The sequence below is a fragment of the Melospiza melodia genome, chromosome 1, assembly GCF_035770615.1.
Source record: "Melospiza melodia melodia isolate bMelMel2 chromosome 1, bMelMel2.pri, whole genome shotgun sequence".
NCBI classification, from domain to species: Eukaryota; Metazoa; Chordata; class Aves; order Passeriformes; family Passerellidae; genus Melospiza; species Melospiza melodia.
This window is the reverse complement of record NC_086194.1, coordinates 161,679,574-161,706,823: the sequence shown is the minus strand read 5'-3', so window position 1 is coordinate 161,706,823 and position 27,250 is coordinate 161,679,574. Positions and strand designations below refer to the sequence as shown.

At 45.4% G+C, this 27,250-nt stretch overlaps 1 protein-coding gene across 1 annotated transcript; it reads left to right on the top strand.

Annotated features, from left to right (window-relative positions):
• The first annotated feature begins 1,316 nt into the window (after positions 1-1,316).
• On the top strand, positions 1,317-25,399 carry FBXO32 (F-box protein 32). Its single transcript, XM_063173773.1, has 9 exons — positions 1,317-1,633; positions 4,718-4,830; positions 6,536-6,585; positions 7,256-7,348; positions 14,174-14,267; positions 15,057-15,241; positions 18,168-18,350; positions 19,520-19,663; positions 20,338-25,399. The coding sequence occupies exons 1-9, from the start codon at positions 1,518-1,520 to the stop codon at positions 20,425-20,427; spliced, it is 1,068 nt and encodes a 355-aa protein (XP_063029843.1). The 5' UTR covers positions 1,317-1,517; the 3' UTR covers positions 20,428-25,399.
• The last annotated feature ends 1,851 nt before the right edge of the window (positions 25,400-27,250 follow it).

The following is a 27,250-nucleotide window of genomic DNA, read 5'->3' as shown; positions in this document are numbered from 1 at the left end:
CGAGTAACACTGGCTTTTAAAAACCAAAATGTATGTATTGAGAGACATGCACCATAGCACAGGGCAAATAGGTCATCATCCTAATACAAAATGTCCTCTATTTACGGACTGTGCAGTAGCATATTCTTAGCTGGGAAGGTACTCCCTTAGCCTGGGATACAAAAAACTCTGTGGTTTTGACATTCAATAAATAACGGTTTTACTAAAAAGTGCTGGTACATGCATCAAATAAACTATGCATAAACAGCATGTATATTTCACACATAACACTGTCATATATATTTATATAGCTTTCAGTCATACATATTTATCTATGAAATATGAAAATAAATAGCACTGAATGTAAAATAGTACACATAAGCCCACATGAATATATAAAACAGATACATAAAATGTATCTGTTCATATACAGGTAATGTATATGAACCATCTGTAATGGTTCATATACATGAACCATTACAAGTATAATATAAATATAAATACCTATAAAGCATACGTTATATGCTTTTAAATATACATTTAGAAAACATTCCCTAACATATTTTTTTATATAGCATTCTCTATGTAGAACCAATATGTAACATCATATTTATTCTGTTTTTCACAAGGTTCTAAATTGATGTCTTCTTTTAAAAGAGACAGGAGAAATTCTGTGCCTGCCTTCCCTAGCATTTGTTTCTCTCTTTATCTGCTCCTGCAGATCGAACCCAACTGTGCTGCAGAGCTGCCCAGTGATCCTCATTAAAAGGATGACGGTATTTCCAGTGACATGGATCTGCCTGGTTTAACCCCCTTTGCAGAGCAGGATTCCAATTCCGTGTGCTTCTATAAAGATAACTTTGCAATACTTATATTACATATTACACTAATATATACCTTTATATGGTGCAATATTGCAACACATAAATAACTAAAGTATATTTATGAGCCTAAGAAAACATGCCTGCATAAGTATTTGTTTCTTTTGTACCAATAACTCGAATATGGGAGCCACGTATGGCATTCAGATACACTAAAACACTGTTTTTTCCGTTTGTTTGTATTCCGCACTCGACGCTTTCTACACACAACGCTGAACGCTGACAGCGCGAAGGCGCCGCGCACCCGCGCGAGGCTCGGGGGCGCGCTCAGCCGGGCACGCGCAGCGCCGCTGGCCCCGCCCCCACCCGCCCCGCCCCCACCCCGCGGGCGGGGCCTGCCCCGATAAACACGGCCACGTGCGGGGGGGCGGGGCCTGCCCGCGCTTCCGGCAACACGCGCCCGCCGCCGCCACATAAATAGCGCGGAGCGCGCCCGCGGCCACTGCACCGCTCCAGCCGTCGCTCCGGGTACGGCCCCGCGCCGCTCAGGGTACTGCCCTGCTCCGCCCCGGTCTGTCCCGCACCGCTCCGTCCCGCACCGCTCCGGGTACTGTCCTGCTCTACCCCGCACCGGGTTCTGCCCAGGTCTGCTACGCACCGCTCCAGTCGCCGCCGCCGCTCCCAGTCCCGGTGTTGGTCCCGCTCTGTGCCGTCGCCATGCCGTTCCTGGGGCAGGACTGGCGCTCCCCCGGGCAGAGCTGGGTGAAGACGGCCGACGGCTGGACGCGCTTCCTGGACGAGAAGAGCGGCGGCTTCGTGGGCGACATCAGCAGGTAGCGGCGGCGGTGCCGCCAGGGGGCGCGGTGCCGGGGCGGGGGGACTGTCAGGGGCGGACGGGGCCTCTCACCCCGGCAGGCTCCGGGGCCGCCCCGGTGTCGGCGGAGCGGGGTTGTTGTCTGGGTGACCCCGGCCCTGCCGGCCGAAGGGGTCGGCGGCCCCTCCGGGCCTATAGAAAGCTCCGAGCTGGGGTCCCTCAGCCCCCGGCGGGGTCCCCACGTCCCTACGGAGGCTGTTCCTCCCCGGGCGGCCGGGCCGTCCTTATGGCTGTGGAGTGCGGCGAAAAATCGAGGAGAAGACGAAACCTTGCCCTTCCCCGCGGCCACAGGGCCGTGCTCCCGGGGAGCATCGCCGGGCGTCTCCTGGGGGCCCTGGGGTGGCTGCCCACCCTCCCCCTCCCCACAAAGCAACCTTGCTTGGGGCTTCCTGGGCTCAGGCTCGGAAGGATGATGTGTCTGAAGCCATAAATCCTCCCCAGGCCCTGAGTAATGTACCTTACGTGCTGCTTGACTAATCTGGCTGCAAAACATCAACAAACCCCCAAGATGGTGCGGGCAGGAAGCTTTGCAGAGCGTGGGTGTCGTGGGCTCCGGCAAGATCGCTCCTGTCAAAAGCAAACTTTTCTCACAGAGCTCCATCTTCTCCTCAGCTGTGCGCTGCCAGGGCTGGGGTTACTGCCACGTTCCCACTACTAGGGAAGGGTCAGGAATGCCCATGACAAAGGGACTTGGAGTAAGAGGGGATTTGCTCTGAGCCGCTCCTGAGACGCTATGGTGGCAAGGAGGCTTATGTAGCAGGTATCTCCTGCTCTCTTTCGCGTCAGCAGTAAGTAAAAATCAAGTTTAGGTTTGTAATTTGTAAATAGGTAGAAAAGCATCTGGCTGATGGTAGTATGTTGGGAATACTGAATTTAGCATGGGTTTATACATTCCTTTTCCCATTTAAAAGCAAGGAGGTGACATATTGACCCCGGGCTGAGGTCCTTGCTCAGGTCCAGATGCTCAACCTGTCAAGATGCTATGAAGAATTGTGTGGAAACCTGGCAGTACATAAACAGGGTAATAATCTGCCTCCCATCCTGGAGCTCGTCCACTGCTGCTGTTATGGTGGTTTCAGATTACAGAGTCATTCAGTAGGAAGTCAACAGGCAAGCGTGTGCTGTTGACATGTGAGATTTAAAGCAGATCCATCTTGTGCTCTTGGGCTCAGATTCTGCCACTGCATGGGGCGTGTTAACCTGACCCCCTATTGATTTTGTGCAACCATGATAAAACATGAGCTTGGATATTCCAAAACAACTTCTTCCTTGCTGCCATATTCTGTTCTCAGCTTTTGATCCCCCCAGCAGGAAGCAGCATGGATGGGGGTACATGAGCAGCTGAGATGTTCTGCTCTCAGGTTTAGGTGGTTCTGAGCCAGCTGCAGCTGGCAGAAGTGTCTGGTTCCCCAATTTGTTGTTTCTGTGAATATTGTTCACCTTCAATGCTGCTGCTCTTCCCCTTCTGCAGTGCTGTGGTGGAGCCCATGGCAGTGGTGCCTCCCCAGAGCTGGGATGCCCTGCCAGGGGGATGCAGAGTAGGAGGAGGGTCAGAGTGCTCTGAAACTGGGAGAGGTTTCTTCTGCCTCTGGGGCCATGCGCAGGTGCCAAACCAGAACACCCATCTGGATCATGCCACAGGGGATTTGGGTCTCTCCTGGCACTGAAACTCTGACTTGGTCACTTGACTTTTGCATATGCTGGTGGTGTGGCCACACAGACAGCCAGTAAACAGAGGAAACAAGAAGTCTTGTCCCACAGGTTTCATTCCTTTACAGGAGGCCGTGCTGAATAGCTGTCGGAGGTGTGTTTGGTATGGTGCTTGTGTTTGGGTTTTGTTTGAGATTAAGCAGTGTAAACACATGGCCTGTACAGGAAGCTTCCTGGCTGTGCAAGGGTCCTTGTGGCTGTCTCAGAGGAAGCTTCCCAGGGGCTGAAGCAGCAGCACCATGTTTTGGCACCTGTCAGAGCTCCAGGGCTGTCTGAGCCACAGTGGCTGAGAGGTGCTTGGGACCCTTCTTTGAGTTTAGGCCTGCATGCAGCCATGCTTCATCCCTTGCAAACTGCTAGAGCAGTGGGGATGGCTCTGTTTTGTTCTCCTGGATACATGGCCTGTCTTCTCCTTGGCACCTGTGAGGCACCCAGCACGGGCAGCAGGCTGTGTGCTGGGCCTCTGCTGGGAGCCCCTGGTGCTGCTGCCCTCCCCTGCCACCCCAGGGATCTGCTGGGAGCCCCTGGTGCTGCTGCCCTCTCCTGCCACCCCAGGGATCTCTGCAGCAGTGCTGTGGCTGCCCAGGGGCTTTTTAATTTCGAGTTGTGGCTTGGATCTGCTGATTTGCAGGTCTGCAGTATGTGGGGGTGTTGATGCACAGCCTCTTTATAGCTAACCTTTCATTGCCCTTGAAGGAAATGAGGGGTTATAGCTCCCTTCCCTAATAATACAGCTACAGCAGAGCTCCAGCAGAAGCAGGCAATGGGCAGTCTTGGCCAAGAGATCCTAGCTGTTAACTTGTGTAGTCACTGCTATGTGGGGTCTGGAAAATCATCAGGAAAGTCTGAACCTCAGCTAAGCTTTTCCTGTAAGCTTGAAATAGTATTTTGTGGGAACTCTTTTGTTAATAAATATTTTGTGTACATATATATGTCTTCAGGGATGTCTAAATATGTCCTTCTGTAGCAGACTAACTGGCTCAGAGCAATCTGCTACCTACACTGGGAGGATATGGTGTTACTTAAGGATAGAAATAGGTTAAAGAGTGGAAAAGAACATTGCTCAGCAGTGTCCCAGCATGAACTGTGTAATCTCTGTTACCTGCTCCTGTCATGGGTATCTTGGCTAGCCCAGAATTGAGGCACCAGAGGTTCCTTTGAAAATACCAGTACTGGATGTTAAAACTATGCAGATTACTTCTCAGGGGCAGCCTGCAAGAAGGCAGCTTTGGAGGCCACAATAAAAACCTGTCTGTTTTTTTCTCCATGCAGGAAACATAGTGTTCAACAGAATGCAGAACTAAACAGAATCCTTGCTTTGTGTCATTCACAGCTTTTGTAAAAAAGATGATCACAACAAAGAGAATCTCTTCAACAGCATAAACTATGATGTTGCTGCCAAGAAGAGAAAAAAAGATCTGCTGAATAACAAAGCCAAGACTCAATGTAAGACATCTTTTTGGACTTTTATTTAAAAAAGTTGCTGCAGAAGAATGGAAAATGCTCCATATCTATGTTTTTTGCACATTGCACGAAGAGCCTTCTAGAGCCTTGAAGGGCTTTGCGCCCATGTTTGACCTAAGTAGAAAACTTGGATTCAGTTTAACATGAAGATTTATGCCCCTGTTAGTAATCCCTGTTCTGAGGAGTTGTGCTTGTTGTGTTCAGATTTTTGTCATTTGTTTGTCAGGAGGGTAATTTTTTCCTATGGTACATTCAAATGAACCAGTTCCAGTATTTTCCCCCTGTAGACTTCCTTGTGCACAACAGGCTAAATTTATTCTTCCTTCCATATGCATGTTGAGCACTAATCTACATTACTGGAGGCTACAAGCCTGAATGTAAGCTTTGATCCTATCTCTGTGTGCGGAGTGCATGAAAAATGAAATAAGATTTCAGCTCACTCAAAACAATAGAAGGCTTGAAATCTTTCTGTGTGCGCAGCGAGCAGCCGGGGTCTCAGCTGGGGCAGCACCCGGGGGAGCCTGCAGGGACAGCACGGCCTGAGTTGGGCTGACTGCAAGATAGGTACTGCAGTTACATGTGAAGGCTACAAATGTAAACATAGCCAGAGGAAATGACTTGCAATTCCCACACTGCTATTAACTCATTGTGCATCCCCCAGGATTTTGGAAACTGTTGCCAAAAGTTGGCCCCTCAGTGTATTCAGTTCTCAGAACAAACAAATGTTACCATGACAGTTTTTGGCTGGATTCTGCTGTGACCTACCATTGAAAAGGGCTTGATGCAGGGTCAGCATGCCTGTAACTGAGACTGGGTCTGTCCTTGGACTTACAGTACCGGGCAGGAGTACATTCCATAGCTCCAGTTCATTAATTTACAGATTGCTTTAGGAGTTCAATAATTTTCTTTATGGAAAGGAGTCCAGCAGGGTGGGGAGGAGAATTTTTTTTATACTAGCAGTTAAATTGCCAGTGTGTGGTGGAAGTAGGGTCAAAAGCCCATGTGAAAATGGAGTGGGAGAGGGACTGAGCAGCATAACTGCTTATAGTACAGGCTCTTCTGCAAACAGAGTTAGCCGTGTGTGCTGGGTATTGGGAAGTTATTTTGGGGAATGGATGGGACAACTCCCATTCTGAGGGAAGGGAGGGGCAATTAGAAATAGGAAAATTTTGGTCCCACATAGTTTTTTCTTTTTTAGCAAGTTAGCTGCAAGTATAAGCACGCTCCTCTGAGTCTGACCTCACTGCTGAAAGCTCTCTCTTACATGCCTGGTGTCTCATGACATTTTTGCTCAACTTCAAATTTGACATACAATCCCAAGCCTGTGTAACCAAGATAATAAATAGTTAATAAAATCAATAACAACAAAACCTGGCTGTCAGCCACACTTACTGTCTGGGACCAAAGAGGAGGTGCTATGGTATATCTGTGGCTGGGAGATTAAACATTTACAGTCTTGATCTGTGTCAATGAAACAGAAGCCTTTTCTGAGGCTTAGGGCTACAGTCTCAAATGAAGCTGTACAGAAACAAAGCAGCTCGGCAAGTTGCTAGATTTGGTTTCAAGTGTGGTGGTGTAAACAAAATAATTTAATTTATAGTAAAAGACAGTGGATGTTATGAGCAGAACAGGGATACAGCTCTCTGAGGTGGAAGATTAACTGAGTGAAATGTCTTTGTCCAAACAGATTTTCACCAGGAGAAGTGGATCTATGTTCACAAGGGAAGCACAAAAGAGGTGAGTGCTTCTCCAGGTTCTTTGTTCTCTTTTCTACTGATTTTTACAAGCAGTGGAAGATCCTGTGCTGATGTAAATCAGCAGAAGCTCTTAAGAGATAAGTGGAAGATCTGGCTTGTGGCTGGAATTTCAGTAATGATTTTAAGCCCCTATCAGGGATCCAGGGCTTGATGTACAAGGCTTTGTACATGTGTTTAAAATATGACTTGTTTGCTTCCCTCATTTAAAAAAAACCAGCCATTTGCAGGCCAAGCCATAATACTGCTCTTGGCTTTCACCCAGTACAGTCCTAACATGGAAAATCATTAGAATTTATCACAAGGGCTCGCTTGCACTCATGGAGAGAAGCTGCTGTAGGAGGCTGCTCTGAGCTCACACTGTGTATTGAACCCCAGGAATGTGTGGCTCATTCTCCCATGTAAATTCATGGGTCATGAGCAGAGCATGGGTCTCTCTTGGGAAACCACCATAGTCTACACTGGGCCATGCCCACTCTTGATGTCAGTAAGAGCAGCTCAGCAGGAGCCAGGCCTGACTCCTCTGGCTGTGAGCTGCTCCCATGGTCTGTACCCATCAGCTTGCTAAAATGAGTGGCTCTGGGTCAGGTCTGCCTGGTGCTGGCTGGACTCAAGTGTGCCAAAACATGACCCAGAGTGTTTCTTCTTCTCAGCGCCATGGTTACTGCACCCTGGGAGAAGCCTTCAACCGCCTTGACTTCTCCAGTGCCATCCTGGACTCCAGGAGATTCAACTACGTCGTCAGGGTGAGTCCAAGGCCAGGGCTTGTTGTGATGTGATGGAGGCTCTGCACTGAGCACCAGTTGGGTAATGGGAAGCATTGGCAAAGAAGAGATGTCTGAGCATGCAAGTGGGTGTGTTAGGCTTTTCTGCATGAAGTATGGAAGTTTTGTGTATGGATAGATGCACAAATCTTGTCTTTAGTTTATTAAAATGGAAAGAAAGGAAAGTGGTGATAATGTGGAAGATGAGTTGTCCTTACCCTAGAATTCCTACTACTTTTCAATTGTGTCATTCACTTTTGAAACCCAAAAGGCTTGGCTTTTAATTCCTGAGTTGTCAGTTCAGTTTCTGAAAAAGAAATCTGTCTGCAGATGCCAGAGGGCACTGGAGACCTCTTTGCTCGAGAAGCTCCACTCTGAGGTGTGTGGAGCCTTGTCTCCATTGATGTGGTACAGGAGAGACTCAGGAGAGCTGAGCATTTTTGGAATGAGGGAATGGGCTGAACCTTTTGGTGGCACTGATCTTAACTTCTCTGTTAAGGATCACAGTTGCTCTTAGTCCTTTGTGACTGGCAGTGGTTTCAGTGTGTGAAACATTTGTTTAGTCCTGACAACATTGGTTAATAAGGGAGTCATCAGCTTCAAGTTTCCCATGCTCTGGCTTTGCAGAATAGGTCAGGGCTTGGTGTGGCCAAGGAAGGAGGTGGTAGTGGTTGGGGGACCTACTGTCCTGAGAGCTGTGCATACTTGTATGTTTATCTGCATGTGATCTGCAAATTGATCTTGAATTTCAGAATGCTTAGCAAGATTTGGAATTCAATAAGGTTTTAAAGAGTTATTAACTTAAGGCTGTTTATGAGCAGCTCCTTTTCATGCCTTGTGAGCAGCTGATCACTGGTGAGGCAACAGCTGCTCAGGTGTTAGGTTCTGGAGCAAGCAGCAGTGGTATTGCTTTCCCTTTGAGTCCAGTGTCATGAAAAGTGTCTAAGGAAGAAATTATCTGAACAGGCTCCCCTTGATTGGTTCACCTAGGTTGTCCAGGTGACAAGTCACCTGTGGGAACTTCTGTCACTCTGGGAAGGGTACAGGCATTGGGGTGATGACCCACTGGCTGGATAGGAAAGGCAATCACTTGGATGTCCCACAACAGGAGTGTGGACTCTGGGGAAGGCAAAGCAGGATCCAAGTCATGTAAACTCAGGCTCTCCTAACTCTGCTGATTTTGGGACAACTTGTTTTCCTGCCTGTGCAGAAGTGCTCACCAGTGCTGAGGTAGTGGAGTTTCCTGATCTTGGAGAGATATATATACACACACAGCCGTGTCATCTTCAGGGGGATTACTGGAGAAGGAACACTTCATGCCAAGGCCATAACCCTTTAGTCAAATATAAAGAAGGAATGTAAAATAAAACTTGTTTAGTGCTGCAGATATCCCTTTGGCAGACTTTCTTATGACAGCGAAGAACTCCAAAGACCTCTGCTAAGCATGACCTCAGGTTATGCTGTGCCACATGATGGGCCTCTGCTGCTTGGCCCAATGTGATAGATGTCTCATATGGGACTGCAAAGGTGGAGCACAAGTCCCACTAAATTTTTTGAAGAGCAAATTTAAATTTCACTTAAGTCAGTGGGGTCTGGTGGGGAGCTCAGGCTGACCTTCTTCTCTCTTTTTCTCATGAGGACTACATACACAGCACATTTGGGATGCTTTTATAAAAACAACAGTTTTGAAAGCTATGGAAGCTGACATGTGTCCTTGTTTCTACAAATTACCTCTCCTCTGAGCTTTTAAGAGTAGCTTTCCCCCAGTAGTTTTACAGATACAGTACTACTGAGAAGTATGAAGGTTTCTAATTGAGGTTGACTTGTGGTTTGGCAGTTTAAAGATCTTAGACCTGGTACCATGGATCAAACTGTAAAATTGACTTCTTAAAATGAAAGGCTTGTATCAGCCAAGTCTCCAGTGGATAGTAGCTCATAAAATGCCTTTTATGCCAGATTTACTCATGACAAGCTCTGCCTAGATGTGGATCATGTTTATGGTCTTTGCAAGTCACAGGCCTCCTAAAGCACATGGATGGGCAATCTGTCACATGGAAAATGCCTTGAATATTGGCAGGCAAAACAATTTTCCTTTCCTTCCCTCTCCTTGTTCTCTCTAGTTCCACTCCTTGCTCAGGATACCTGATACTAATGTCATGCTACTTAATTCATCAAGCAAATGCTTTTCAAAGAGGGGAGTTTGGTTTTGGAATTGGAGGCTGGGAAAGAATGACAATGTCTGTAGGGGAAGAAAGGAGAGAAACAGCTGCAGGTTTGAGGTTCTGCTGGCTACACCCAAGCTTGCCCTATAGAGACATAAGCTGCATCACTTGCTGGTAGCAAAATGGGCTCTCAGGCTTAGCATGAACTTACCTTTCTGAGCTTCTCCAAACTTAAGTGAACAGTCCTTAAGTGTCTTCAGTACTTGCTTTCTTGTCACGGGAGTTTCTGCTTTAGATGCACCCAAACCAAGTTCTTGGAGTTTCTAATGGTGCCCAGATGAAACAGGCACTTCCTTCAAGTGGGGTGGAGGTATGCTGCAAGAAACTTAGCAGGTATCTTTGATGGGCAAATACCATCAGCTGGAGCCAGTAAGTCCATGTAAGTGAAGCAGAAGAAATTTTCTTTGAACATCAGTCTTATCCTGATGGTCTGCTGGTACAGCTCTGGAAGTGCCAAGTTACAGGTGTTGGTGTCATGACTTGGTCCTTGCTGATCCTTCAAATTAGTGCATCTGCTTCCATGTTACAGAACAGTCAGTGTTCCCTTTTCAGGGCTAATAAGGAAGTGTGTGATTGACCCAGAGGACCCAAACTGTTTTTGATCTGAAGTAGCCCTGGTTTCTCAAAGCCCTGGTCTTAGAGGTTTAATGAAAAGACTGGAAGCATTCTGTAGGCATAATTAATGGGAGCAGAGATAAAGGTGCCTGCAGCCCAGAAATTGGTTTTCCTTCAGGAACACTGTGTTCAAAGACAGGTTTTGCAGCCTGCTTCTTCAGAAAGGGATTTCTCATATGATGATTGTGTAGTCTCAAGGAAAGGTGCTGTTTCTGGTCATAAAAGCTTAGGTCATGTTAAGCAGCCTGGGCACAACTCTTGTAAAATAACATGATCTAGGTTGTGTGCGGCCTTCTAAAGTAGTCTCTTAAATTTGTTTCTTAAGTTTTAATAGAGGTTAGCTCCAGGAGTCCTGGATTTGTGCTGTCCTGAAGGAATATCAGCTGGATGCTGTCTCATGGAGATCTGTCAGCACCTGCACTGTAAATCATTATAACTCACCTTGCCCTGGCTCCACCTGTCAGCTGACAACCAATGTGACATTGCAGCCACCAAAAGTGAAGGACTAGGAGAGCAAGGTGGGGCTAGAGGAGGAATTTTTCATTTTTTCTGAGCAGTCCAGATGTGAGGAGTCACATCCCCAACCATCAGGAACTTATGGATCCCCACAAGGTGCAGTCCAGCTTTCATATAGCTGGCTTGAGGTATTCAGTGTGGAATTTGCACTTCAGTAGTTTGAGACTTGTGATTTTAATCACTGCAGAGCCCTTCCCTTTTTCAGTCAAGGTTGTACTCTCCTGCTCAGCACAGCAGGATTTTTGGCTCTTTGTGCTGTAAGCCTCAGCAGTGCTTATTTGGGGTGTGGATTGCCTGCACACCCCTGGGTTGAACCAAGACTGTGGCCAAAGTGCCATCTGGCTGTAGCAGGTCTGAGCAATGCTGCACACAGTAGTCATGGGTGCACAGCAGTGTTTTCATGGCCCTGAAGCAGGAGCCCTAGTTCCCTGCCACATGGCACTGTTCTGTTCCCTTTTTTCTATCTTGTGCTTATGGGAGGAGAAGGATCTGCTCTGCTGCTGAAGCTGAGAGACTTTGTTGTGCTGCTGCTCCAGATGGATGGCTGGTGGGTTTGAGCAGGAGCCCCACTGCACTCAGGGGAAGTGAGCAGGTTCCTGCCATGCTGGGTGGGCTTTGGGATAGCCTACTGTATCTCTTGCCTTTTCTCTATAGTTCTGGCAAACCTCTAATAGCAAATAAAATAAGGATTTTTTTTGTGGAGCTACCAGGTCAGTTTTCTCAAATTCTGAGGAGCTGGAAGAGTGAATTTGGATCTAATGCCCTCTTTTCCAGAGGTGTTGCAGACTTCCCAGCTCCAGTTAAAACTGGCTGGAATGCAATTACTTAGTGTATTTGAAAAGCAGACCTTTTAAAATTGCTCTTAACCTTTCCCTGTGCACTCTCTCCTACCATCTGTCCCTCTCAGTTGAGCGTGGGCTGGACTTAATGCAGCCACATCATAACACAGGCTTGCAGCTCTCTGGTCTTTTTACCCTACTCAGCATTAATCTGAATTCATCTGTCTGCTTTAGTCTGTATTATGCAAGTGGCAACATTAATTTATTTTTTTATACTGCTGTAAACCCCAATTTGGCAATCCATTAACTGAGGTCATACTTGGGACTGTGCCAACACTAAAAGACCCCCCAATGCACTGGAGCATTTGGGGCACAGATGAACTGTACTGCTTACCTGGTTTGTGTATTATATGAGCACAGAAGAATAAAATATCTTTTGATTTGGAGGACTAGCTAGTTGCTTCAGTCAGTGGTCCCTGGGGAGTGGAGTAGCCCTAGAAGTATTCACAACATAGTTTTCATATGGAATTTCATCCTGTGTTTATTGCTGTAGGAGAAGGGAGGTGACACATGATATCTGAGCTGGTTCACTGAACATAAATTGAACCTTGGTAAACACAGACAGGGCAAATTTGAATCTGTTCCTTTGGCTAAATTAATTTTGTACCAATTTAGTGTTCCTCAAGGAACTGAGATTTTTATCCTCATTGTTCTAAAAGAACAGCCCTGGTGTCCAGCTCCTCTGCTATTACATTACATGATGCTTATCGCTGTGTGCATTTTGGTGTTTTTAGTAAGGGGCACAACGTGGCTAACACCCAGCGTGGAGGAAACTGCCTCTGTGCCAGCTCCAGAACAGTGCAGTCTGGAGACAGCAGTTGTTTGTGCACAGACAAGCTGATCTGGGTGCATGTGTGGCCACTGTACAGATGGAGTCTGGCAAATTGATCACTATAATCAAAGGTCTGAAGGCTAAACAGTTTAGGGTAACAGAGTACTACAGACTACTGTGGGACATTGGTTGAGTTTTTTCCTACTTATTCATCCAGTATTTAAAAAAATAAGGACCTTTTATAAACTTTTCAAACATCATGCAAGCTGCCTTGTATTTAGTTATTGTGGTCTCATTTAGCTGATACAGCCAGAAAATCCACTGATGCTTGTGCACCAAATATTCCCCAACTCTCCTGCATCTCCCATTTCCTCCAAACAAGCCAAGAAAACAAGCAGCCTGTCCTTGACAGGACTTAGTGCAGGTCTTTTTTCATCTTGGAGTTTTTTTTGGTCATGTGAGGTGCAAGATATTAATAGAATGTAAACTCAAAGCCATCTGATGGTGGTGTTGGCCTGGATATTAAACAGAAGAAGAGATAGGAGCAGTGAAGTCGCCTCAGTGACCAAAGTGGCAGTCACATGCCAGTGCCCCAGATGAGCAGGGCAGGCTGCAGTAATACCTCTCCCTCAGCTCCCACTTCATGGCAAGCTGCCGGTGACTTTTTGGATGCATTCCTGTCATTCTTACAGCAGGGCAAACAGTTCAGCTCATGACTTATCAAGTCTAGTCAAAAGCCATCTTAGTTACTTGACACAAGTAGTTGCACCTTCTCTGGACTCTCTGTGGTGCCAGCAATGGGATACTGGAGCTGCAGATGATAAAGGATTAATAAGCTGGTCATGTGGCAATGTGTTGATTGATTTGTAGCATAAAAGGTTTTTCCTTTCCTTTCTAAATTAAAACAGAAGTCTATGTACATCCAAAACAAATGGACTGACACGTGGGCAGGCTGTGCATTTATATAATGTTGGGGGAAGGGAGAAAGGCTTGTAAGATCACGGGCCACATGTTCTGCAGAGCATGTTCCATAGGAAATTTCCCCAGCTGTCTTGTGGCACAGAGATGGGGAAGAGAGAGTATCCTTCTGTTAACAACTGCAACCCAAATTCACTGCTCAGCTTGCCCAAGAGTCAGGAGGTCAATGATGGGAAGTAAATTCTAATTGAAAGTAAAAGCAAGATTTCCATTAGGGAGGTTAACCAGTAAACAGGGCAGACAGGGAAAGGTGGTTTGTTACTGTGGTTGTTAGAGCTAAACAAGGAAGGAGACTTTGAGAGGGAAGGGGTTTGTTGTGGGGAGGGTTTTTGTTCTTCCTACAGTACTGAACCTTTCTGTCGTGGCAACAGTGCTCTGACAAAGCCCATGCAACCAGCAGGTGACGTAAATTGTGGAGTCTGATTCTCATTAATTGTCTATCAATAATGTGCCCATGCACACAGGCATTTGCTCGTGCTCCCTTATGACACTGCTTGTTTGTGCCCCGGTGTGGGACGGTGACGCTGGCTGAGGCTGTTCCCTTGGTGTCAATAGTGGCTGCCAGTCCAAGCACCACTGTGGTTTCTCTGCATCTCTGAGCCATGAAATCAAGTTCCCTCTCCCCCTACAGTGAAGATAATTAAAATGCCTTTTTTCCCCCCCTACCTCTTTTGATGTGAGTTTAATTATTTGGCCTCTGCTCTCCTTCCCTTTTTGCATTACGTTGCTCTGTTGTTCTGTCTCCTTTTTATTTTTAAGCAGCAAACAAGTCTCTGGACTGTTTTGCTGTGTCATGTGACTAGAAGTCAAGATTAGAAAGGTATCTCTGTGCTCTAAGGCTTGCAACTTCTATTTTTATCCACAGCTGTTGGAGCTGATAGCAAAGTCTCAGCTGACGTCACTGAGTGGCATTGCCCAGAAAAACTACATGAACATTTTGGAAAAAGTGGTTCAGAAAGGTAAGAAACGGAAATGGTGAGGAGGAGTCTGATTTAATCTGGTGTACTTTGGTGAACCACATCCTTAACAATAGTCAGGCAATGCAAAATGGGTGAAGAGGGGCTCCACTGTTTCTGTAGTGCACTTCTGCTTTCTTTTCCTCAATGAAGGGCTTGGTGAGAGGGGAAGGAATTTCTGTAGTCTGGTAGGTGTCTGAGAGGTGACTCCACCTTTCCCAGCTTTGCTCACTGCCACCCCTTCTGCATCCTACTGAGTCCTATTTCTGGCTGCTCATGCCCTTGGCCAGGCATATCTGCAGTCCCTGCTGCTGCCTTGCTGGCATTGTGCTGTACCTGCTGCTCCCACTGCTCTGGAGGGGTCTTCACCTGTTCAGGGGAATGAATTGTGCTTGAGATGTGGCACTTCCCTCATGGATGCTTAGCTGTCCCTAAAGCCTGGGCATTGACAGCAGCCTGTTGTTATACATAATGAGAAATGTGCATTAGATGGGGAAGAGGTGCACATAGATAACTTCTTGCACAGTATCAGAGGGGAAAACTGGCTGGTTGCCAAAGGCTGGAAATGGGAAGTGCAGCAGATCTCATCTGCTTATCCTGGGAGGCTCTCTTTCCACCTGCTGTCTAACCTGCTCTGACTGGCTAAGGTTTAAGTGCTTTCCTCTAAAAAGAAAAGCACAGGCTGGCCCTCTTGGCCTGTGAAATTACAGCAAATAACTTGCCTGAGAAACATGTAGATTCAGAGAAGGATTTTGACAATTCCTATTTTTAACCTTTCCTGTTCTTCCAAAGTCCTTGAAGATCAGCAGAACATCAGGCTAATAAGGGAATTGCTGCAGACCCTCTACACATCCCTCTGCACGTTGGTTCAACGCGTCGGCAAGTCTGTCCTGGTCGGAAACATCAACATGTGGGTGCACAGGATGGAGAGCATTCTTCACTGGCAGCAGCAACTGAACAACATTCAGATCACCAGGGTAAGCACAAATCCTGAAAGCTAAAAATATTTTCTCCATCATGAAACTGTTTTTTTGGTCAACGGCTCTCGTTTGGGTGACTGCTTCCCACTCTACTCTCAGTGAAAGCACAGACTTGGAAGGGCCTGGAGTTGCCAAAATAACTGGATGCTTTCCTAGCATTACTTGACTCCCTTAATTCAAACTCAATGTACATAACTCAGGATCATGCTTGAGGTTACTGGTCACAGACTGGCTTGAGTCCATGATGGCTTTGAAGTACTGTGTGAACAGAGCTGGACAAAAAACCATCTTCCCCTCCTCAGTCCTCAGAGGCCAGGCCTCAGTGTGAAAAGTCAACTCAGGCTTTCTCAAATTGAGCAATTGCCTTCAAAACTTGCTTACCAGACAGCCAAGGTTTTTAGATTTGTTTAATCTGTAAATTAAATGCAAATTTTCAAATAGCTGCATAACTTCATACTTCCTGGCTGAAAATACCAATGATTCTTCCAGTAGTCTGGAGTTACCTGTTCCAGCTGGATGAGTCCTGCTTTTACAACATCTGTTTTTTCAACAGCATCTGTGGGGATGGGAAAGATGTTTTAGATGATGAATTTCTAGACTGGCTTTACATGGGAATCAAATCTGAACTTGTTTCCTGTCACATAATCACAGCAGGTTTGATGTTGGACTAGACCTCTGGATGTCATCTGGTCAAACCCCTCTGCTCAAGCAGGGATACAATAATAAGTTGCCCGGGACTATATGTACATTCTTTACTCCACTGAAATGCTAAAGCTTTCCCCCCATGCTGACATCTGTTGATGTTCTCCTTGTAATCTTGAAGAACTCTGCCTATTCAGGCAAAAATGATCAAAATATTGCTTGTGAAAGGAACTGTCTTTTATACATAGTTGTGTAGGTTTGCAGACACTTCAGAAAAAGTAAATAAAATACATGTAGAGCTTGCAAAAAAAAAATCATACCACTGAAGATAACTTCAGTTCAAGCTGGAACAAAACCAGATGAATTCAGAGAAGGGAAGAAGCTCAGCTCTGTGCAGCCAGTTACTTATGGTGCAGTGAACTTGTGGTGTTTCTGAAAGGGAAAATGCCTTGCAACACCCAAGACCTAAATCTTTTTTAAAAAAACCCAGAAAATGTAAAACCAACTTTGAAAAATGGTGTATGTGCTATAGCTGCTTCAAAAAAAAAGACAAATTTCTGCCCAGAAAATGACAGCTTACTGATCTGTTCTGGTCTAATCTATGTTCTTTCTGCAAAAAGAAGTAATGCTTGAAAAGTTCTGGAAAAGAGTACTGAGGGAAAACTAGTAGCAGATAAGCTTTTGACCTGATCCAGAAAACCTGTAAGGATTTGCTTGAGTCACACAAGCTTTTGGATTTTTTTCAGAAAAAGATATACAAGTGTGAGCTTTCTTTGGTTTTTGGTGGTTGTTTTTTTTTCATCCAAGAGTCTCTGAGCTTACTCTTGCCTGTTGTGCCCTAGCAAAGCTTATATGCAGCCATAGTTCAGAAGAATGCAAAGTACAGCCTGGCAAGGAAGAGCAGTGGGACATGATCCAGGTATCCAGTGCATTCGTCCTCCCCCAAAAAATGTGCCAGGCTGTCATGGAAAGGAATGTCCTCCAGACACTGCAGGGACCGTTGACTCCTCCTGGAGTGACTGTCAGCTCTGCCTGGCAGGTGGTGCTGCAGAAATGGATGTTTTGGCTGAGGAGCTCAGGTCCTTGCAGGTCCCAGCAGTGTTGCTGCTCGGGGCAGGCCGGCACTGAGGGAAGGCAGGAGCTGCTGCTGTGCTGACATACTTATTGTTCCTTGGAGTCTCCCATGCCGTGGGATGGCTGGGGATGGGACCACATGATTAAAAGCAGCCTCATGCAGTGTGTCCCTGCTGCTGGTGGGCTGTGTGCTGCTTGTTTGAAACAGTTAATAGTTCTGCCAGAGATGAGGCGGGTGCTGTGACTCTGCAACTTAAAATAGCAGCCTCTCTGTGCAGGGTAAAGGATGAACTTGGCACATCTGTCTAACATTGTTTCTTTGTTGGAGCCCAATCCTAGAAGCTGCTGTTTGCCTTAATAAGGCTGGGGCTGCATTTGAAGCTGCAGCTGGTGCCCAGGTTGTGGTCCTTGCTGACGCCTTGCTCCTGTGTATAGCTTGGATTTGCCCTGAGTGCAGGACATGCAGATCTCCTGTGGTCAATTTGCCCTGGAGCTGTACCCCAGGTGGACTTGCAAAATAATCCTGGACCCTGTGGAGGCTAAGCAGAGGTGAATGGGGCTGCCTTTTGTCTCTTTAGGCTAGGATCTGCTTTTGTGTGGCTGAACAGCCTGGAAAACCAGGGCTGTGGAAAGGGGCAGGTCCTTCAAGTGTTCCCAGAGGAAAAGCTAACCCTGCCAGCAGTGACCTGGGAACCCGTGCTGTGAGTGCTCACCAGCCACTGCTGTGGTTGCAGCAAGACCCTGTGATGATATAAGCTAAAACCCATGTCAGAGCATGGGATTCCCAGCAGTGTAACCAGAGCTGAACTTGAGAAGCAATGCCCATCTGCCTGGAGGTGGAGAGGCCTGGATGGACAGTAGCTGATACCACAATACAGCCAATGTCCTGCTGTAGTGAAAGCTGATGGTGATACTTCAGGGAGCAGTCTCACAAGTATGGATGTAGGGTGGACAAAAAGGAGAGAAGGAGGCTTGGACTGCAACTCTCCTAATTACTATACTACAGATAAATGTCCTCTTCCTTGAGGTTATCCCAAACAGTTATGGGCCAGAAGATCCAATGTTAAATGTCTCCTTTATTTAGAAGAGGGAACTGCTGCTTTGTTCTCTGTGTGAAGAAGTTTTAAAAAAGCAGCAGTTATGCTGCAAGCTAGGATTTCTTAGGTTTCCATCTTCCTGGGAGCTCAGCTCTGTGTGTCTCTTGCAGCCTGCCTTTAAAGGAACCACGCTCACGGACCTGCCCCTGTGTTTGCAACTGAACATCATGCAGCGACTGAGCGATGGCAGGGACCTGGTCAGCCTGGGCCAGGTGGCTCCTGACCTCCAGGTGCTCAGTGAGGACAGGCTGCTGTGGAAGAAACTGTGCCAGTACCACTTCACAGACAGACAGGTATGAGGAGAGGTGCAAACTGCCATCAGTTCTTGGTGTACCCCCCTCCCCAGAGTGTCTGCCTTGCATGTTCTCTTACTTGGCTGGCTCTTGGATCTGAGGACTGTGCAGCAAGCTGATAATATAAGCTGGCATGGAAAAGGCTGTGAAGATGATTTATATAGAGGGTTTTACATGCCACAGCAATGATTCCTGAAATAGGAGCTTGGGGAATTAATCATACACTGAATTTCAATCCTAATCCAGGTGGGAACAACTGCATGACTTGCAGTTGCTCCTTGCCCCACGTGTGCAGGGAAAACGTGCAGGCAAGCTCCAGCAATCACCCTGATGTCCCAGGGACTGACACCCTTGCAGAGAATCTTTGTGGATGTGTCCATGAGCTGTACTCCCTTGCCCTTTAGAGCAAGAAATCCCCTCTGAGCTGTTCTGTGAGTGATGGGATGATATGTGGAAAACAGCCCTGCTGCTGCCCAATTGTACCTGTGTAAACATCTCTGGCAGGCTGGGAGTCATCAGGGATTATCTAAACTTAAAAGCAAACAAACAAAAATCACTCTCTGTTTATGGGTGAATGTCATGGGTGTTTATGCTAGACCTCTGCACTTCAGAAACCATGTGCCAGATTTCTCTGCTGACCTGGCTTTATTTACTCACTCTGAATCTGACTTTGGAAGTGACTCTGGAGGAGTTATTTCTTTTATTAAGTAAATTCAAATCCAGTCTCTGCAACTAATGAACCCTGAAAGAGAAATGGGTGTCTCCCAAACTAATATGGTAAATCCCTGTCTCTTACAGAAAAATACCTCAACTTTTACAGCTATTAAATGCAACTCTACTTGCTGTGCTGCCTGCCAGAAACAGTGGTCAGAGCAGTATGAGAGAGCTCCCAGGGTTTCAGGCTTCCTATGGTGAGGTTGATGAAGGCAGAACAGACCCTCATAATGGTATTGAGTGAGGCTGTTCCCATCAGGAAAATGCTTATACCTTTTTCAGCTATAAGTAGAAAGTAAGAAGCTGAGAAGTGTTCAAAGTAAGAGCTTTCTCAGTGTTGCAAGGGAACTGTTATTGCACTGGCAGGGTTGACGTGTGAGGGAGGGAACACCATGAGCTGAACAGACCAAAACAGTTTTTTGACCTGCTATAATTGTGTGCATCTTTTCTTTAAGATTCGCAAACGTCTGATCTTATCTGACAAAGGACAGCTGGATTGGAAGAAGATGTACTTCAAGCTCATAAGGTGTTACCCACGGAAGGAGCAGTATGGTGACACACTGCAGCTGTGCAGGCACTGTCACATCCTTTCCTGGAAGGTATGAGGTGCTGGTGGGACAGACTTGACTGGGGCAGGAGCCATGGGGCATCCAGTGCTTCTCTGAGTGCAGCTGGCTTAGGCTGTGGCAGTTCATTTGCCTGCATAGCCTAGTGAATCCCTACATTTTAATTCTCCCTCAGCTATTAAGGCACTTTCTTCTCTGTGCTTCAGAGATCCCAGCTTTATCTTGAACATGAGCAGTGTCCATTGGGGCCAGAGGGTTGGAAAATGGGGGGCATGTTTTAGGGCTGCCTGCAAGAAATCATTTTAGCACTGCCAGCAGCTTCCTCTACCCATTATATGCAAATGGAGGTCTTGGCAACAGGATTAGCTGGAATGAAAGCTGATGGCTGCAAAACAGCTCAGGACAAAAATCTGCTGACCACTGTGGTGATATGCAAGGCATGTCTCTGGAGTTAAATTCCAGTAGCTGATGGTAGGCTCTAGCCTCTCTTCCCTCAGAAGGGGGGAACAGAATTAATTGGATCCTTGCTGCATTTTTTGATGACTTGCCCCTAAGATATTAATTCCAGTTCTGAGCTGTCTGCTGTTCTGGGCTCTGCTCTACCTATTTGCACATGGGATGTCTGGCAGAGGGGCAGTGCTAAGTTGGCTGATGCTTTGGCAGCCTTTCTGCAGCCTCTCTAAATAGAATTGTTTTCTCTTTCCCAGGGTACTGATCACCCCTGCACAGCCAACAACCCAGAGACTTGCTCCACCTCTCTTTCACCACAAGAGTTTATCAACTTGTTCAGGTTCTGAACTTGGGTCAGCACAGCCTATGCAATTCCTACAGGACACTGTCACAGAGCTTGGACACTCCATTTGTAAATAGTGTAAATATTCATGTTTGCTTGAAGCTCTTGAGTCAAGGAACAAGAGGATCTCGGAGAAGAAAGGTGAAGTTGCTCACTGACAAGCAGCACTTAAGGAATACAGACTTCCATAGGAATGGTGTATAAATACAGCATGTTGTACAGAGTCCCTTTTTTATCATCAGAGTACAAGATACAGGGCAAAAAGACCTTCATTTTTTGTTTTTAGAAGTTAAAAATGAATTTGCCCCGCATCCATTTGAGAACTCTTTTGGTTTGTTTCTAATAGAGAGAAAGCAATACGAGGCTAGGACTGTTGAACTGTTCCTCCATCTGGTTTTATTTAGCATACATATTTATAAGTATGACATTTTAAAAATATTTATGAAAAATATCCCTGTGACAAGTATAATAATACTTTTGTGTTTTTAAAAGGACACATTGTGAAATACTTAGGATAGAAATCTAGCCTACTTGCAAGACAGAATCGCAACACACCACTTTCTACCTCCAATAGATTGAGTACCTTTCAAACAAAACTCCAGTGTACAATGTGAACTTTTGTATTTTGTACAATGATTTAAAGGGAAATGTTTGTGATAGTAAGCATCTTTTCCTGTATTAATGCTTACCTCTTTACATTAGTTTTCTTGCTCTACTCAGTGCTTGAATGCCTAGATGATAGGCACCATACGAATACCTAAGAATTTACTCCATCCTCTTTTGATTTGTTGGTTTCATGAAAGACCATGCAAATGTGACAAGAGAAGACAAAAGGATGAGCATTATCTATAAGGGAGGAAGTTCTATAATAGGGAAACAAAGGACTGGATTTAATCTCACAAGGTAAATTCTTATCTGCTTCATTAGGTTAATTGCACTAGTTGAAATCCTAAGTGAGGTTAGAATCTGTTTTTTCGAGCCTATGTTTTCCAACATATACACTGCTCTGTATTCCTACTGCTGTCAAGTGAATTCAGTCATCTTGGAGCTGGCAAAATATGGGGGAGCTGGGCCACTGAATCTCGTTAAATGATGCGGTTTTTATTCCCTGCAAGACTGGCAGCAAATGTTTTGTGTCAGAGCCCTGGAGCTTAGGGAGTGATTGGTACTTAGCAGTCAGGGCTTGGCGAAGCAAGGGATTTCCAACATACTGATATCTTTGGTTCTTTGTCCATGCCAGGGGCAAAGACCCAAGGACTCTAGTCCCTTCTGCTTCCAGTGCTGAGCTGCTTGTGGGATCCTCTGACCCTAACCCAGAGCTAAATTTTCTGTCCTATAGAGTAAGTGGCCACTTCACCATGGCTGTGATCTGGTTCACTGTCTCCTCTGTTGCATGCAGTGCTTCACTTTTCTCTAGAGTGGAGCTTGAAGAATCCAGCTCCTACATAGCAGTCTGAAAACCTGCAGTGGAAAGATTTTGCTGTTTGCTAGTGGATTTCCTGTATAGCACTTTCTCTGTGTATGATGTAAGCAGGATACCTTGTAAGGGTAAATATTTAGTGGGTTGTGTGTGACTATGTACAAAAATTTTGAGGAAAAGGAGTACTCAGGACAATTCAGGAAGAACTACTTGAGTTAATTATTGTTAAATATGCTGTTCCTTTTTTTACATTTTTATAACGGACTTTGAACACTTTTCTGCAGCTGTTTGTATTTTTAAATGACAGTATTTGCATTTTTGCAAACTAAATCACTTTGCATATTCTTGGAAGAGATGTGAAAAGGGAAAAAAACTGCCTCTAGATGGAGCAGTGGGAAGAGGGGAAGAAAACATGGAAAATGCTGTCAAGAACTGCCCTTCTCCAGCCACCTAACAGCAAATCCCAAGTTTTTGCTCTTCCAGAGAGTTCTGTGAGCCTGCACCACCCTTAGCCCAGAGCTTGTCACTCTCCAGAGATGAGGGGAAAGCACATGCAGGATAGCAAGCTTTATCTTGGTGTTGATGCCCCATTCATCAGTTTGACTGCTGGTGGAAAGCATAAGCCTCCTGATCATACCCATGTCAACTGAAAGTGATTTAAAAACTGCTACCTTGGAAAAACACACTTGTGCTTGTTTGGGGGATGTTTGTGAGTAAAGGAGGCCAGTTTCTGTTTTCCTCCTGTGTTGATGGCAGTGGGTAGACAAGGCTGAAATCTGGCTTCAGTGAGTGAGGACATAAAGGAGTGAAACTTGCAAGTGAAGTGAGTGAAGCATTGCCACTGAGTTTGGAGAGTCCTGTAGCTCCTTTTTCCAGCAGTGAGAAGATCTGTCCCTTTGGCATCTTTTGTTTCCAGCTCTGACTTGGGGCTGGTTTGTTTTCTAGTTTTGCCTCTGCCACCCATGGTGAGCCAGCCTGTTGAATTGGGGAGGGAACAGTATTTTGGTATCAAATGCTGCAGCATTCTGCCTACTCTGCATCTGTGCTCAGCCCTTACCCTCTGAGAGATTGGGACACTGAGTGCATTTTAAGCTCAGATTTGAATCTGGCCTACTGCATTCCTTGTGTAAGAAAATGGGAATTCTCAGCATTGAGCTGTGATTTGGGAAGGTCTTGGCTCCAGCCATTGCCTCTATCAACCCTTCACTGGCCTCCTCTACCCAGAGACCATGGGTCATGCTGACAACAGATTTAATGTGCAACTGAGGCTCCTAGTTTTAAAACTTACTTCAATTACTGTGTGTTTTATTTTTTAGCACTGTAAGGGTCAAAGTGCTGAAGATGATTTGTAATACATAGACACTTGGCTGTTGCTTGTGTGAGGTCTTGGAATATTGCTGTCAGTGTCCAAACCAGCAGCAAACCAAGCAGCTACTGTACAGAACAAAACAGAGTAAACAGAAAGAAACAGAATAAGCCTTATTCAGTTATGCCTCAGTCATTGCCCTCCTGCTGCAGCAATTGTCAAAGATGGCCTTGCTCTCTTTGGGGACCCATTGTTTCTTGAGTGGCTGGTACAGGGAGATGTTGCAGTGAATTCAAGACTCTTGGTTTGTATTTAAAACAAAATGCTGTTGCATCCAAATACCTTACTCATTCACAAACAAATCAATCAGTATTTTAGGGGTGCAAAGGCATCTGCCTGGCTGAGGATGGCAGAGTTACAGAACTGACAGTGATATCAGGGGCTTCCAGGTGGGATGGTTTAAGACTGCTCTCTGGCAAAAAGGACTTCTTCATTTTAAGACAATTGTGGCAAAGCTGTTGTGAAGGGAAAAACAGACTTTTGCTTGTGTTTTGGAAATGGAATGTTGTTTTCAAATGACATTTCACTTTCCAGTTAGTTTTGATGAATTTCCATTAGATATGCATCAGTTCTTATACTAGGAAAGGAGAGTTTTTCCTCTCTTAGGGGTTTTCTCTTGCCAACATCTCCAGGGAAATCTCATTGTCTTTAGAGGATGTATTAACTAGTGCAACAGCATAGACCATGGTGCTGTGAAGAGGAAAAATAGATCCATGCAAGGGAGGAGGCTTAGAAGGGGAGAGATCCTGGAGATCTCTGTTTCAGCTTTCCAGAAGAGGCCAGTTTTTGATGTGGTGGCCATTTCAAGAGGCACGATTTCAGCTGTACATACCTTAAGCCATTTACACTAACTATGGTATGCTGAAGTTTGATCATAAAGTGTGTGTACCTCCTCTTATGTTTTTGGGTTTCTTTTTTTTAACTGTGGGAGTTGCTAGATCCTTCATTATGTAAAGTGATTAGGAAAATGTGTATTGCTCTGAAGACATTGCTTTGTATGTAAACATTTAATTGCACCCTGCCACTTTCTGTATATGGGAATATATTTTATATTGTTTTTCTTTGCCCCAGGTTTTAAACTGTTTGTATTCCCATTTGTTTGACTTCAGTTACTTTTGGGAAGCTGTCGCCTTCTAGAATATGCACAGGTACTAAACCAGCTTTTCTTGCCCAAAAAATTCCTTGGCCCTTAGTTGCTAGAATTTCATTTAGAGCAGGAACATTTCAAATCCTGTTGGGTAGCAAACAAATCAGATGTGCTTTTCACACTGAGCTCCTGCTTGGTACAGCAAAGCAGCGTTGTCCTCTGCGGTTGTCCTTACAAATGTGTTGCACATCTTCCCTGTAGGTCAGCACCTTGCCAAAAAGACTTAGCTTTAAATTAAAATGCCCCTCTTTGTAGCTGGCCTGTTTGCACAACCCAGGCCCTGTGCAGCTGATGGCTGATCAGGCTGGTGCAGACTCCCTCCCTCCTTCAAGGGTTGGGACCCTAGTGTTCTGCTTGTGCTGCTTTCTCAGCTCTTTGCTTGTACTGATGCTGGTTCTGGGCTCTAAGCTGTGGTCAGCCCTTCCACACAGCTGTCAGTCTGTGGCTGCTGGCTCTGAGTCTTTACCAGCACCCAACTTCTATCCAGTGTCTTCCTCCAGTGATTTTGTTGGTAGCAAATCAGCTTTGCAGGAGAACAAATCCATCCTGTCCTTGACACATGCAGTCAAGTATAAAGGTACTCTTGACACCAGAGAAATTCCCTCTCTATTGACCAAGTGTTGCTGCTTCTTCTCCTGGGAGGGCAACTGAGGGTGGAATTTGCATTTCTTTAGCCATCCTGTGCTGCACAGAATGCTAACGTGTCAGCTACCAAGAGAACATTTTAATTTGAAATAGAAAATATGCTCATCTTTAGGAACTAATCTACAGTAATTATAAATACTTATATATGGAAGAGAGCGTGTGTTCTGTTTTATTTTTCCTTGAAGTTTTAACTAGAGATGATATGAAGTGAAAGGCATCCCTTATATAAGACTTCTGTTTAATATTATTGTGTGGTTAAAATCCTTCCATTATAAATTTGCACACTTTTCTCCTCTTTCTTTGCATGTTCAACTGATTTTTATAGCTGTTCTGTGCAGACAGTATTTTTGTAAAACATTTTTGACACTGAATTGCAATAAATGTTCAAACAATGTGAACCACAGAGTTGGTTGTCTCATTGCTTCCAAGGTGGTGACCTTATCAGCCTTGAGCTCCTGATGACTGTAAGCAAAGACTGCTCTGCAGGAACATCCAGAACTTGGCTCGTTGTCACAGCAGAAGATCCCAGATAGAGCTATTGCTTCATCCCATCTCAAAGGGAAATGAGCCCTGGCCTCCAGCAGAACCCGTGCTCACAGGGAGCCTTGTGCTCATCAGTCTGCCCCAAAAGAGATCAGCAGTGCTCCCACTCATCTGCGACCTTCAGCTCCACCTTATGGCTTAGAAAATACTGGGGTTTTTCCAGTCATATTGCCTGAGTGATTATTTTTAAATCTTTTTTGGGGGATAGGGAATGATTGCATCTTGTTAGTGTCAGGACTGCAAACAGTCTGCCCCAGGCTCTTGCTCAGAGGGAATGTGAGTGGGAGCCCACTGAAGTGACTCCTAATAAACTGGGGAAAAGCAGTTGAGAAGGCAAATGAAACGTGCCTCTGGTTGGAACAGCAGCTATCATGATAAAACAGGATTACTTGCCTCATGAAAGCTCTGCCAGCTATGGAAAGAAGCACAAAATGCAGCTGTTTTGTTTTCAGTCTCATTTGCACTGTCATATAAGGTATGTTTGAGAGGTTTCCTAAGTCTCTGTAGTGAGGCTGTGGCTCAGATCTGCAGTTAGAGGGTTGTACTCCCAGACAAGTCTCTGGAAACACAGTGTGGGACAAGATCACAAAGCCTTTTAAACAAGAGAAAGCTCTTGTTAAGACATAGTCCTTATTCAAAATTTTTTAAAATAGCAAGCTCTAGTTATTTTAATAGACTAAATGTGCAAAGACTAAATCCTTTAAGGGGAATACTGGGCCTTTTTAGGAGTATGTTGGGCCCCATTTTCATGTTATTGCTGCTAGGGTTTGTTACTTGTTACCTTGATCAATGGTAACAAGTCACCCTGTACACTTCCTTGGAGTGCCCTCACTGTCTGTCTTAGAGCCTGATAAAAGAAGTTCAGCCAAAAAACATTTTGAAAATTTCTTATACAAAGAATATTAAAATTGTGACTCTACTTTGCCCCAGCTTTCCCTAATCCTCATTTCTGCTTCTCTGCTTTACAGGGATGAACCCCAGTGAGCCATATAGGGATTTGCTTTATTTTTGACAAAACCTGAACTGTTCCTGTGATCAAAATTGCAGAACTTGGAAAGAGCTGTTTTCCAAAAGGCTCTATAAATAACTCATGTGGGTTCAAAGGCCTTCCCTAAGCTGGAAGGACACCAGTTCACTCCTCACCATTCTTGATGCACAATATACTGCACTTTTTAGTTGAAAACAAGCAAATGTCTTTTTAATATGTTTTCCTTGGATAATTTCAGTTCTGGTCAGAACAGACCTTGAACACAGACAGCAGCACACAGGTTGCAGCTGAGGTGTCAGGTCCAGTCCAGAGCTCCTGATGGTGCTGCTGCTTTCATGCAGAGGCTGGAGGTGGGTGGTGGGACAGGAAAGACACCCACTCCCAGCTTCACAGGATAAATAAACAAACCACCCCATGGGATTTGTGTTTGTAGACAGAGAAATGCAGTCAGTGCAGGAAATGTGAGTCCCTCCTTGTCACAACCCACCAGGAATTTTGACTTATTTTAGCAGGGTTTTTAAGAATTGAGTTAAGCTAATTCTTACCAGCATTTATTTTTATTCTTGAAGTTCATAAAATATGATGTCTCTGTGGGTAATCTTTGATGTGAAAGGTGTGTGTAACAAACTGTCAGCCAAGGAGCTGCCTCACTCCCTGTCTGCACTCTGTGCCAAGCTGGGGTGGGCTACGGTTTTGCTTTTTCTTGCTTTCCCTCCAC